The following is a 12,555-nucleotide window of genomic DNA, read 5'->3' as shown; positions in this document are numbered from 1 at the left end:
CATAAATGCAAAGAAGACTGCAATCACTATGCGTGGGATGCTAATCAGGTACCAATTGATCAATTGTCAAAGAGTGTTTTTGTGGGACCGTGTCAAATTTTGGAGTTATTTGGAGTTGTTGCTAATTCTCAATCAGGACTGAGTGATAATCAATTGATGTTTGTGACCGAGTAATGTGTGGAGTTTATCATTCAATTAGGATGCTGTTCAATTGAAGTGAAGTCATTAGTTTCTAAGTATGGTAACACTGACTTGATTTTGGGAATGGAATGGCTCACATCTTTTGGAAAAGTAATCCGCAATTGGGATACAGAAGTTAGTTTATGTTCAAGCCAAATGCAGGAGCTACCATCTAGGTATATGGCAGAGTTAATTACCAAAAATCTTGTTTGGGAAGTGGTCTGTCATTTGCTGGATCTACTCCATTGGTGTTCTAATTGGATTATGTGGACAAAACATGGGACTGATTCTACTTTCGATCAGTCCACCGAAAAGTTTACATATGAAATTGGGTATAATCGGAACACTTCAATGGTAGTTCAACATGTAGAGAATAGGGTTTGGGTACAAGCAAGGAGGGAAGAATGGCACAACCATGATGACGGATTGAGGCCACTTACGGTAGATCAATGGATCATTCCGTGGACAAGAAGTACAATTGCAAATACCAAAAGAGCAGAAGTGTCGACTATTCATATGGTTAAGCATTACCTGGATCAATTGCATCTATGGTTAATTAGGTGGAAAGGAGGTACAGTAGGAGATAACACACTGGCAGATGGATGGGCTATTAGTTGTCAAAGTCTTCAAGCAAGTCTTGAGGACAAGACTTTCTTTGAAGGAGGGAGTAATGATACAGATTCAGAATGGTTGGGCCTTGATATAAATAAACTAGGAATATTACATGTGCATTCTAGAAGGGGCGGAAGGGCAAAAATGGAAAGTGGCTAGAAAGTCAGTTAGAGAGAGAGAGAGAGAGAGAGAGTAGAATAAAGAGGGAAGACTAATTTCATTTTGGGGATGTCGATTAGTATTGTTCAATGTTCTTGGCTCTTAGCATTTAGCTAGTGAGAGAGGGAGATTCCCTGGGATTGTTTGAGGTTCTTGCTTCATTCAATATAGTTTGTAATTCATTTCATTAGATTTAATGATATCATCTTCTTCTTCTCTCATTCTTCCTGTTTCTCTTTAGTTTCATTATCTATTGATTTCTAATTCTCATCAGTATGTATGTATGTGTTTGTGTGTACGTGTTCATGTATGTATGTATATAAGTATGTGTTTGTGTCTATGTTTTAAGAAACATTTTTGCACCTATCAACAATCAGATGTAAAAAACGAAGCCCATAACTAAACAAAAGTCTATGAATTTCTAAACTCAAAACAGATCCCAAAAAAGAAAATACAAGACGGGTTGACATCATACTGTCATTGTCTCTCACATTACAACAGAGAATTTTTTTTTTGGGGGGGGAGGGAGCAACTATGTCCTCCTACCTCCTTTCCCTTTATTATTATTCAGCTCAGCCTCCCTACAAAAAGAAACATGAGTTGTTAAAATTTCCACGAAAACTTTGTAATAAACAGCAATACAACTTTGAATTGCAGATGAGTACAAGTGAAAGAAAGTTAGAAGCAGACCTTTGGATATGATCGAGAATCAAAAGTCTTGGTCCAGGAGGGATTTTCACGTCTCGCAAAGCACTGGGATGAAAGAAAGAAAGAATGATTTCATGAGCAAATTACAAAAAAATAAAGGAAGGAATTAAATGCCAAAAACATTGATGGTTGTTAGTTAATAGTTAATACTTAATAGGAGGGACTCTACTTGCCTGTCGGTAAGCAATGGCAAAGTGGTGTCGGTCAAGAAGCCGGTTTTGAAGTTTTTCTCGTAACTGTTAAGCCCAAGACGCGACAGCATGCCTCTAGTTTTACTGTACATCACATCTTCTTCAACTGCTGGCTTTGAGAATTTCTCCCCTAGCTGCATGCACAAATTAAGAGTTAAACACCTACACTACACTACACACATAAGAAGACAACAGCTCAAAAAAAGAAAGAGAAAGTATGATGACCTTGAAAAGACCACCCTGCATGAGTGCAAAAAGAACACCAGAAGAGACCACATTGACAGCCAGATTGGGTCCTCCCCCTCCCATCCCGCTAACCAATGTGAACACAGCACCAGAACCAAAAGCCGCTACCATACTGCACAATCAATTACCCTCAATATATATATATATATATATATATATATATATATATATATATATATATATATATATATATATATAGGTAAAGGTTCAAATGAGAACCAAAAAAGGTTAAGAACGTAAGAACCTCTAACTTTAGATGTTTATAAAGGGTTTAGGGTTTAGGGACCCTAAACCCTAAACCCTTTATAAACATCTAAAGTTAGAGGTTCTTAACCTTTTTTGGTTCTCATTTGAATATATATATATATATATATATATATATATATATATATATATATATATATATATACCTTGACTGCACATCCTCCTTGCCTCTTATTCGTTTCAGCACACATGAAATGCCTGCATTAACACCCGTCATAACAGCAAAATTCCGTGCCTGTATAAAAGGCCCTCCTGAAAGAGCCTGCCCACATACCAACAAACAGTATTCAGAAACACTGTTGGTAAATAATAATCTGCCACATTCTCACACCACTAATATCATACTTTCAACTTAATAACACACGCAACTCTAGAATTAAACAATTCAAACTAAATACCAACATACTCTTATACTTAAAAAAATTCAATGAAATTACAGAGTCACTTAGAACATAATTCCGTGCAATGTGTCGTGAAACTTAATACTTCGCTAGGTCTTGTTCTTCTTCTAAGTAGTCCAAGTTGCAGCTTCCAAATGACTCTAGGCCTTTTATGTCATCAACTCGTTACATATGAGAGACAACTGATAAATTAGGTACACATTTAATAATCTTTTTTCTATATGGTGCTTTTCTTTCCTTTCAGTCTTTCATACATAGTTAACTCATTGAATGCATACTTCATAAACTTTCTGCAATAAATTTCATGATCAATGCAAGTCTTGTTGAGGCTTTGTGGAACATTGATATGCACACAACCTGTTTGTAAAAATGCCCTATTGACACTCATTAATTTTTTTGGCGAAACAACAACGTAAGACGCTTGCTTTTCCTTATATATCCATTTTTTTTGTGATTTGGCTTGCTTTCATGTAAGTTTAAAGTAGTAGGATTTGAAAATTGTTCTTTCTTAACTGTAAAAGAATGAATGTTGCATTATAGCCATAAATTTCACTTGAATGCATGCTTGAGGTTGGCATTTTCAACAGTTCTTTATTGAATTGTAGCAATATCAATACACAGAGATAAAATATCAATTTCAGTCGACACCATATTACATAACTCGCATGTATTTAGTTTTTCACATGCCTAGTACTTGTCAAAATTGAAGTTTGTTTAAGTTCTGCATTTTTATCACATGTCTTTGTACTGCAATTCTAGTTCAATTTAATGTGGACTTTTCAAGATTTTTTCGAACTAAAAAGTTTTTTAAAGGTTTGAACTGGAAGTGGAAGTGGATAATATGACTTGATAAGATAAAGGAGTGGAGGACCATATATGCGGAACAAAAGGGTTCAATTAGTATTGTAGCATCTATTGGTTTATGATTTTCATTCTTTGGCTAGGTGGAAATCATGATCAACCTGAGTTAACAAAAATGTTCATTTTTAGACATCCAAAGTCCTAACCAAAATGTTCATTTATACTAATGTAGGAATATTGTTTCTTTTTTTTAGATACATTCAACCCAAAATGTTCATCTAGACATCCACTTATCTCTAAAAAAAAAAAACAGTATTGATGGTTTTTTGGTGTTTGAAAAATGCGGTTTTGTTTTTGTTAGTACATTATGTTTTTTATCTGAATTTTTAATGGAAAAAGTATCTATTTTTTAAATTAGAAAAAAAATTAAAAAAAAACATTGAAAATCTATATTTTTTATCCCAAAAACCGAAAAACTTAAATCCAAAATCGAACTTTATGGTTGGGTTTGGGTTTTAAATAAAACAAAATGAAGATAGGATAGGAACCTGGGCTTGCTGGAGGGATGCCATAGCTCGTGGATTGAAGGAGGCGCCTGGAGGTGGAGGAGCGGCTAAAGAGGAGGACAGGTCGTTGGTGAAAGTAGCCATAAGGCCACCGATGGCGGCACCCTGGAGGGAGCTGGTGGCGGTGACGACGACGGCCTCAACGGGTAAGGACTGTTTGGCAAGCCAATCCTTAAATCCAGTCTCCAACTCCTTGTACTTGGCTTGTAATTGTGTGACCGGATTCTGGTGACCCACCACCACTAGCACGCCTTGTTTTTCTTCCCCCATTCTTTCGGAGATTGTCGGTAATCCGAGTTTGGGAGTAGGACGGAGAAAGACGAATGGATAATATTGGGGTTTTGTACTGTCCTCCCCGACTAAATACGCAGCCGGCAACGCTATTTTGAACCAATTTTTTTATTAGGACCCTGAGTCTGTTAAAGTTAAACAAAGTGGTTCACGTCGTGTGTTGGGTTTCTGTGATTTATTTTATGTGTTTTCGGTAAAACTTTTGTTAAACGCTTAAGGAGAGTATTTTTTGGATTTGAAAGTTTTCTTTAAACTAAAAGCGAACGTCATTCTTTCCGACTCTATAATTAAGAGAGACATGGATGGATATGGATGGGAGTTGAGGGAATGGTGTTTTGGAGTTTAATTGATAGAATGAAAGTGAAAGAAATGAAAGGATTTTTAGAGTCATATTTTTCTTTAAAATTGAGCGAATTCCGAAAGAAAGTGAGAGGAAGAAAAATATTTTAGAGCCCTATAGTTTTCTTTTCTTTTCCTCCCTAACTTAGAACGATGAAACTTAAAATTTTTCTTTTATATCATTCAAACTCTGGAATACAGAATTAGGAAATTTTTCTTTCTCATCCTTTTCTTTAATATTCTTCCCTTTTCTTAAAATAAAAAAATAAAAAAATAAAAAATAAAAAAACCAAGGCTTAAGGGTGCGTTTGGTTGTAGAAAATTGTTTTCATTTTCCTAAAATTTTCAGAAAATAGAATTAGTTTTCATTTTCAGTTTTCAATGAAATTTTTAAAAGTGGAGTTTTCATTTACCATTTTAAAATTTTAGAAAACTTTGTAAAACTATAAAAACCACTTTTCTAATTCACATATAATTTGGAAAACAAAAAAATTTCATTTTCTTGAAAATTTTTTGAAAAAATAATCAATCAAACGCGTTTTCAAAATTTTCATTTGAAAATTTTCATGGAAAACCGAAAATTTTTCCACAACCAAACGCACACTAAAAGTTTGTTGTGTCAAACGATGTTTTTTGTTCAAAACGAAACATTGTCAAACGCTAGAAACTAGAAGCTTCTAAACGTTCATAAATGTTTCGTGTCGAACATGCCCTTTGGCTAGTTCTGTAGATAACTCTAATTGCTTATTGTACCTTTATGTACAAGTGTTTAAGTACGAATGTAACGTCCCAAATTCTAGAAGAAAAATTTTCATTTTCAAAATAGAATAAACACCAATTTTAAGTCAAACAATTTGTTTAAAAACCATAATTCGAAATCAGAGTTATAAGGAAAACAATATGGAATCTCGAATCATAAAACCGTTGCGTGTGTGCAGTCCCGCTTTCGCAATTCGATAAGTACCTGAAAAATATTTAAGTTCACAATTGTAAGCTAAAACTTAGTGAATTCCCCCAAAACACCTCACACAACAATACATATACAATGCGTGTACATTGAGCCCATAGCATAAGTGTAACATCCCGAAATCCAGGTAAAGCTATTATATCCTTCCATTTTGTCAAGTTGTCAAAAGTGGTCCTTTGAAAGAGTTCTTGTAGCAAATGAGTACGTTGGGCGTACTGGGGAGTACGCTGCGCGTACTCATGCGCTTAATTTGGACGCGGACTCGCCTGGGTACGCTGGGCGTAATGGGTCCATACACAAACCCTAATATTTGACTTGTGCACTATATAATGGATGCTAAGGCTCATTTCTCAACCTCCATATTAGTGAGTGAAACCCTAAGAGAGCCTCCCATCGTCCTTAGCTTGAGAGTGAGTGTTTTGGAGCTAAAAGTGCCTTGGTGTGTTAATGAAGAAGAAGAAGGAGAGGAGCTTGTGGAGGCTAGAGCTTGAGGTGCAAGTTTGGATCTGAGATCTACAGAGGAAGGAGCTGCATTTGGAGGTATAAAGGTCAAAACTTTCCTCCTTATTTGGTTAGATGATTGCATGGACCATTTTAGGGTTAAAAGTCCCAAAGGTGGAGACTTTATGTGTGTAATGTGCTCCATGGACCTAGATCTGTCCCATTTCAGTGGTATTTGTGTTATAAATCCATAAAGTTTCCATCTTGGTCGTGGATATGAGGTCATGCTTGAGTATTGAGCTTTCTAGTGTTAGGAAGTGGAGTATTATGGGTGTTAGTGACTTGTCCAGCCATGCAAAGGCTTAAAGTCACCGACTTTATGGATTAAGAGGGTTATAAATGGTTAGATCTAGAAGTTGGACGTGGGTCTTAACTGATTAAGACCCCAAAATGCTTAGAGTCTGAAACTGGGAGTTACGTTAGGCGTAATCCCAGTACGCGCGGCGTAAGGGGTCGCGCACCCCGTTTTCTGAGAAGGCACCGGGTACACCCAACGTACATGTTTGGTACGCGCAGTGTAACCCAGGAAGTTGACTTTTGTTGACTTTTAGGGTTTGGTCAACTTTAGGGTCTTTGAGCCATGAGAGGGGTAAAATGGTCTTTTACCCTTCTGAGAGTACTAAGAGAAGGAATAGCCTAGCCTTAAGGGATGTATTGATTTAGAGTGTTTATGTCATATGATTAGGCGGAGGCTAGATAGCATTTTACAGAGTTAGAGATTTTACCGAGTTACCCGAGGTGAGTCTTCTCAGTATACTTTACCTAGAGTGGTAATTAGAGTTATGTGACAGAGTATTTTGTATGCTTTTGCATGATGTGATTTCTATGTGATTTATGCCATGTATGTATCAGAGTTTTCAGAGTTAGGACCGGAAGGTCCACAGAGTTTGGGCCAGAGGGCCCACAGAGTTATGGGACTGGAGGGTCCCACTGAGACACATTGACCAGAGGGTCAAACAGAGTTATAGCCTCGAGTGGCTAATATGTGTTGTGTGTGGTATTTTAGGGAACTCACTAAGCATTTATGCTTACAGTGTTGTGTTATGTGTTTCAGGTACCAGTGAGGATTGCGGGAAGGCGTCGGCTTGATCAGTACACACATGAGGAGTTTTTATATTATGATCTTGGGATGTGATGTTATGATTTGACTATGTGATACAATGATGTTTTATAACAATTATGAATGAAAATGTGTTTTTTTAAAATGTGAAAATTTATTTGAAAATTTGGGTGTTACAAGTTGGTATCAAAGCCTTGGTTTGAGGGATTCGGGTGCACCTTCGGGCGTATCTGAACTCAAACTGAGGATTTGAGGGATTTTCAAAATAAAATTTACAAAATTTTTCTCAAGAGTAAAAAGTTTTTGAAAGAGCAGAGTAGAGCAGTGTGTACGATCAGCCAGCGCCCGAACGGTGATTTCCCAAAATACCCTTACGTTATGAGTTATGAGATATGTTATGATATGATATGCATGCTAGAGTAGGTTGGGTATTCTTATTAGGACTAGAGTGGCCTGATTTTTGATGCCTTAGCCTAGGGATTTTGCTTCTAGGAGATGCTTGAGAGTGAATAGATAGCAGCGAGGAGCTTATGAGAGATCTGCTTGAGAGTAGACTATGCATAGAGAGAGAGTAGAGTACTTGGGATTTGGGATCCTAGGAGGAGGACTTGGGGTGAATATTGATGCAGTGTGGACGGTAGTATTGGGCCCGTACTACCGAAGGCACCAGATCAGTGCGCAGCCCAAGTAAGAATCCTTAGGGTACCAGGGATCAAGTAGGATTGGGATATCAAGTGTGTGTACACTCGAGCGAGTCTCTGATATCTTGTGTTGTATTTCAGAGAGACATCATGGTGGGGACACGCCACAGGCCAGGGACTAGTGAGGGGGTGTGAGCGATGAGGAGCTCTGCTAGATGATTCATGATAAGGTGGCTGTTGCCATCCGCACTGAGATTCCAGAGATGTTTGGGTCTATCAAGACCACACTGATCGAGACTTTTGATGAGAGTTATGCTGCTCTTACTGATGTTGCTGTTGTTGCGGCCGTTGCTGCTGCCAGGCCGCAAGGAGGTGACACGTTGCTGTACCGGGAGTTCAGCAACACGAAACCACCAAAGTTTGATGGGACTCAGGATCCGATAGTTGCGATGAGGTGGATCTCTGACATTGAGGGGTGCTTCTACAAATGTTCATGTCCGGAGCATCTGAGAGTTCGGTTCGCGTTGAACCAGCTTCGCTTGGGGACGAAGGATTGGTGGAAGTTTGTGACAGCGCACTATTCTTCTGCATAGCTTGCTACGGTGACCTGGGAGAGGTTCACCGCTATGTTTCGTGATGAGTACGTTCCCCCGGTGGAAAGGGAGCGTTTGGCCCGGGAGTTCTTGACCCTCAAGCAGGGTACTGAGTCTGTTACTGTGATCACCAGTATGTTTCATGAGAGGGCGATGTTCTGCGCTGAGCACGTGTCTTCTGAGCAGGCACGTATGAGCCGGTATTTGAGCATTTTGAGGAGAGACATCCATGAGTTCATGGCGAACTCGACGTACCGGACATTTTCCAAGCTTCAGGCAAATGCCCGGAAAAGGGAGATTGAGCTAGAGACTCAGGCCAGGGAGGAGGCGGAGTCTCAGGGGAGGGATCAGCGACCGACACAATCCCAGTCGACTGCCAAGCGGGCTAAGCCCGCCGATTCGAGATCAGGGAACCAGAAGGGCCGCACTTGTGGCAAGTGCTGCAAGAGTCATGAGGGGGTATGCAGAGCAGGGTCTTGCTACAAGTGTGGCAAGGAGGGGCATATGGCCAAGGATTGCCCCAAGGGGTTTGAAGTTTGTTTTCACTGCAACCAGATTGGACACCGGAAGGCCGAGTGTCCGCAGTTACGAGGGTCAGCTCAGGGATCTTCTCAAGGGTCTGTCCCTGCTGCTGTTCGAGCTACAGAGAGTCGACCGGTGAAGGTCGAGGCGCCGAAGGCTCGTGGGAGAGCCTTCCAGTTGACAGCGGAGGAGGTCCGCGCAGCACCCGATGTTGTGGTTGGTATGTATTCTTTCATATGCTTATTCTGAGTTTGTGGTGTTATGCTTATATTGTGATATGCATAGGTACTTTTATTGTGTGTTCTATACCTGCTTTGGTGTTATTTGACTCGGATGCGAGTCGGTCTTTTGTGTTGTTAGCCTTTAGTCAGCACATCATTATTCGTCGTGAGGTGTTGAGTCGACCTTTCCGAGTTTCCATAGCTGACGAGAGAGCAGTGTATGGCACTGATGTGATTCGAGGATGTGTACTCGAGATATTCGGCGTTGAGTTTCTGATTGATTTGGTCCCGATTGCTATGGGAGATGTATGTGTCATCGTGGGCATGGACTGGTTGAGCAGATTTGGAGCGGTTATCGACTGCGAGCGACAGCTGGTGACTATACGAGACCCTAGTGGGGAGTTCTTATGGTTTATGGCGAGGGTACCCGTTCTGGGTCGGCATTTTGTTCAGCCGCGAGAGCGAGGCAGAGTCTACAGCAGGGTTGTAGTGGGTTTGTGGCTTATGTGGTGTGATGATATATGATCCATTAGCACGGCCTAGACTACTCCAACGTGCCAGCCTGGCCTGGCATGCTCCTTCCAGCCCTGCCTGGGACTCCCTTGCCAGCCTTGTTGGGGACTCTCCCGCCGGCCCGGCCTGGCGCTCCCTTACCAGCCTCGTTGGGGACTCTCCCGCCAGCCCGACCTGGCACTCCCTTGACAGCCATTCTTGGTACGTGCCCGCCAGCCTTGCCTGGGGCGCACCCGCCAGTCCCGCCTGGCGCCTCCGGGCGGCCTTGCCCAACTCCTTGCTAGTTGGGCCCGAATTGGGCTGGCCCAAGGACTGACCTAATTCCCCTTGACCTAATTGTCCACTATAAATAAAATAGTGCCTCCTCCATGAAAGGGACCTTTACCTAGACTCTTCCCCCATGGCTCAGCCGCCACACTATACTCCGGCAAGGTGGCTCAGCCGCCACCCGCCGCCGTCAGCCACCATACACCTCCACCAACACCAAGATGGTTCTCTCCAGCTATGGAGGACCATCTCAAATCTTCTAGCTTATCTAACTTGATCGTTGGAGTCCGCTCCCGGGGCACAGTCCCTGGTACGGCTCTAACGTATCTCTCTGATTGTGACTAGCAGATCTCCGCCGCAGCAGAAGACCAGAAGACTCGTTGGAGGTTGATGTCGCATCATTTGGCGCCATCCCGGACCCGAGCAAGTAAGAAAAGCCTCAGTTGCTTTCAAGCTCATTTTTCCTCAGATTTGATGTATTTTCATCTCAGGTTCCTCAGATCTGTTAATTTATAGTATCATTTGCTCATATCTGTATATTTTTTTGCCAAAAATCTGTTAAAATGGTCTTCACCATCTTTTAGATCTATAGCTCCATCACGTTTTTTAGTTTAAATCTATGGATCTATATGATTTCCTTCGCTCAAGCACTCCCCAAACTTGCAAAATCTTCTTAGAATCATTTTTGGTTCATATTCTGGGGGTTTCTTGAGTAGGATGAAGAGAAAAGAAATCTTTATGAGTTTTTCGCTCAGATCTATTGATCTGTTTAGGTTTTTCGTATAAATCTTTTGATCAGCCTATATTTTCGCTCGGATCTCAAGATTTGTTGAGTTTTTGTTCAGATCGGTAGATTTATTTTGTTTGTTGTTCAGATGTCTAAATATGCTTGGTTTTAGTTCAGTTGAGCAACACTCAAGTTTTAAAAGACTTCATAAGATCTTACTTTCGTCCATATTTGGATGGGTTTTTCAGTAAGAAGAAGAAAAAGAGGCTCTTATGAGCTCCTAACCCATTTTGTTCTATCAAACAATTTGAAAAGAAGAGAAACCTTATCTCTAGTTATTTTTATTAGAGAAAGCATCCTTAGTTTGCAATTTTTTTGTGAATATTTGAAAAGGAAAACAAAAATTTTCAGATCAGTCTTGATGGCTTGTTGAACAAGCTGAAGAAAAAAAAAAGTGTTTTACATGAAGAAATCGAATTCTTTCCTGTTGTTCATATTTTAGATGTTTATCTTCAAAAGCTTAGAAAAGGAAACAAAAATTTCTCAGATCTGTTTATTGTTCAAATTTTGATAGCTTGTTGAACAAGCTGCAAACAAAAAAAAGAGGAGGGGGTTTATGAGAAGAAACCTCATCAGATCCGTTTTGTTTACATCTTGGGGCTTTTTCAGAAAGTTAGAGAAGAAAAGAAGTTTTCCATGAGTTTTAACCCATATTTTGTTCATGCATCATCTGTAAATTCTTCTCTAGTTGTGCATTTTCGTGTATACCCTTACCCACTATAACAACAATTTGTACATTCAGCTATATGATGTGTACATTTTATAAAACCTTCAAAAAAAGATAAGGGGAGATGGAAGTACTTAGTGTATACTTTAAGCTATAAGACTTGCAGATATCTCTTGTTTATGTTTTGGGGTTCTAAAAAAATACTTTTACCACATAGTTTTACCATAACCAACTAATGGTTTTCATAAGAAAAAAGAAGTTACCATAACTTAGTGTTTATTGGTTAGCCAAAATAAAAGAAAAAGAAAAAAAAGATGTAGAGATGAACTGATGCATTCAATAAAAAGAAAAAGAGAGGTATATAAAGTTCAATTGATGACTCTTTTTACATCAACAAAAAAAAACAAAGCATGAAATGGAACAGCTAGTTGTTGTTGTCGTTTATTGGCCGACCAAAAGAAAAAAAGAAGAGGAGAGGCAGTAGTTAGACATATTACACACCTTCTCAGTCTATTACAAAATTTTACAGCTAGTATGGACCCCACAGTAAAAACTATCAATAGGCAACACAAGACAAAAGTCGGGTCCGACTTGATTCAGAGCTGTCAAATAAAGTCAAAAGACCATAGGTGGGCCCCACCCTTCTCGCTCATTTACTCCATCAAACAGAAAACATAGTGTTCAAATGGCCACCTCCTCCGATAAACCCTCCACCATTGGCAGTGATTCATCAGGAACCGAAGCTATCTCACCAACAGTCGAATGTTTTCACCAAACTAGGTCTCGCCGATACCTAGAACGACAACGTAACCGATTGAATGCCTCGATGATGCAGTACCCACCGACAACAATGCAACTCTCAGCTTCAATTGCCACAAACAATGCTCCACACCACCTTCAATCGCGTCCTGTCGCTAAGCAACTTCAGTCAGCCGCCAAACAAGACCTACGTTGCCGATGAGGCTTGTCCTTCCCATCGCTGGTCATTCCATCTTCAATAATCATCATCACTGTAAGAACACACAGCAGAACAACGATGCCTGCGAAGATCGCATCTC

The 12,555-nt window shown here is 40.0% G+C and overlaps 1 protein-coding gene across 1 annotated transcript; it reads right to left on the bottom strand.

Annotated features, from left to right (window-relative positions):
• Positions 1 to 1,331: 1,331 nt before the first annotated feature.
• Positions 1,332 to 4,519, bottom strand: LOC145088977 (chloroplastic import inner membrane translocase subunit HP30-2-like). Its single transcript, XM_079027484.1, has 6 exons — positions 4,111 to 4,519; positions 2,507 to 2,622; positions 2,076 to 2,208; positions 1,833 to 1,984; positions 1,642 to 1,704; positions 1,332 to 1,532 (listed from the first exon to the last, which is right to left on the bottom strand). The coding sequence occupies exons 1-6, from the start codon at positions 4,396 to 4,398 to the stop codon at positions 1,484 to 1,486; spliced, it is 801 nt and encodes a 266-aa protein (XP_078883610.1). The 5' UTR covers positions 4,399 to 4,519; the 3' UTR covers positions 1,332 to 1,483.
• Between the last annotated feature and the right edge of the window lie 8,036 nt (positions 4,520 to 12,555).

This window comes from Lactuca serriola, chromosome 2 (genome assembly GCF_051521515.1).
Source record: "Lactuca serriola cultivar US96UC23 chromosome 2, Lser_US96UC23_V15, whole genome shotgun sequence".
NCBI classification, from domain to species: Eukaryota; Viridiplantae; Streptophyta; class Magnoliopsida; order Asterales; family Asteraceae; genus Lactuca; species Lactuca serriola.
The sequence above is the reverse complement of the archived record's forward strand: the minus strand, read 5'-3'. Positions and strand labels throughout refer to the sequence as shown.

Bases quoted from the DNA above. Each gene is read 5' to 3' on its own strand.
- LOC145088977 (XM_079027484.1), bottom strand. From the start codon at position 4,398: ATGGGGGAAGAAAAACAAGGCGTGCTAGTGGTGGTGGGTCACCAGAAT. The intron at 2,623-4,110 runs GTTCCTATCCTA...GTATGTGGGCAG, and splicing joins CATCCCTCCAGCAAGCCCAG to GCTCTTTCAGGAGGGCCTTT. The intron at 1,533-1,641 runs GTCTGCTTCTAA...TTCTTTTTGTAG, and splicing joins ATTCTCGATCATATCCAAAG to GGAGGCTGAGCTGAATAATA.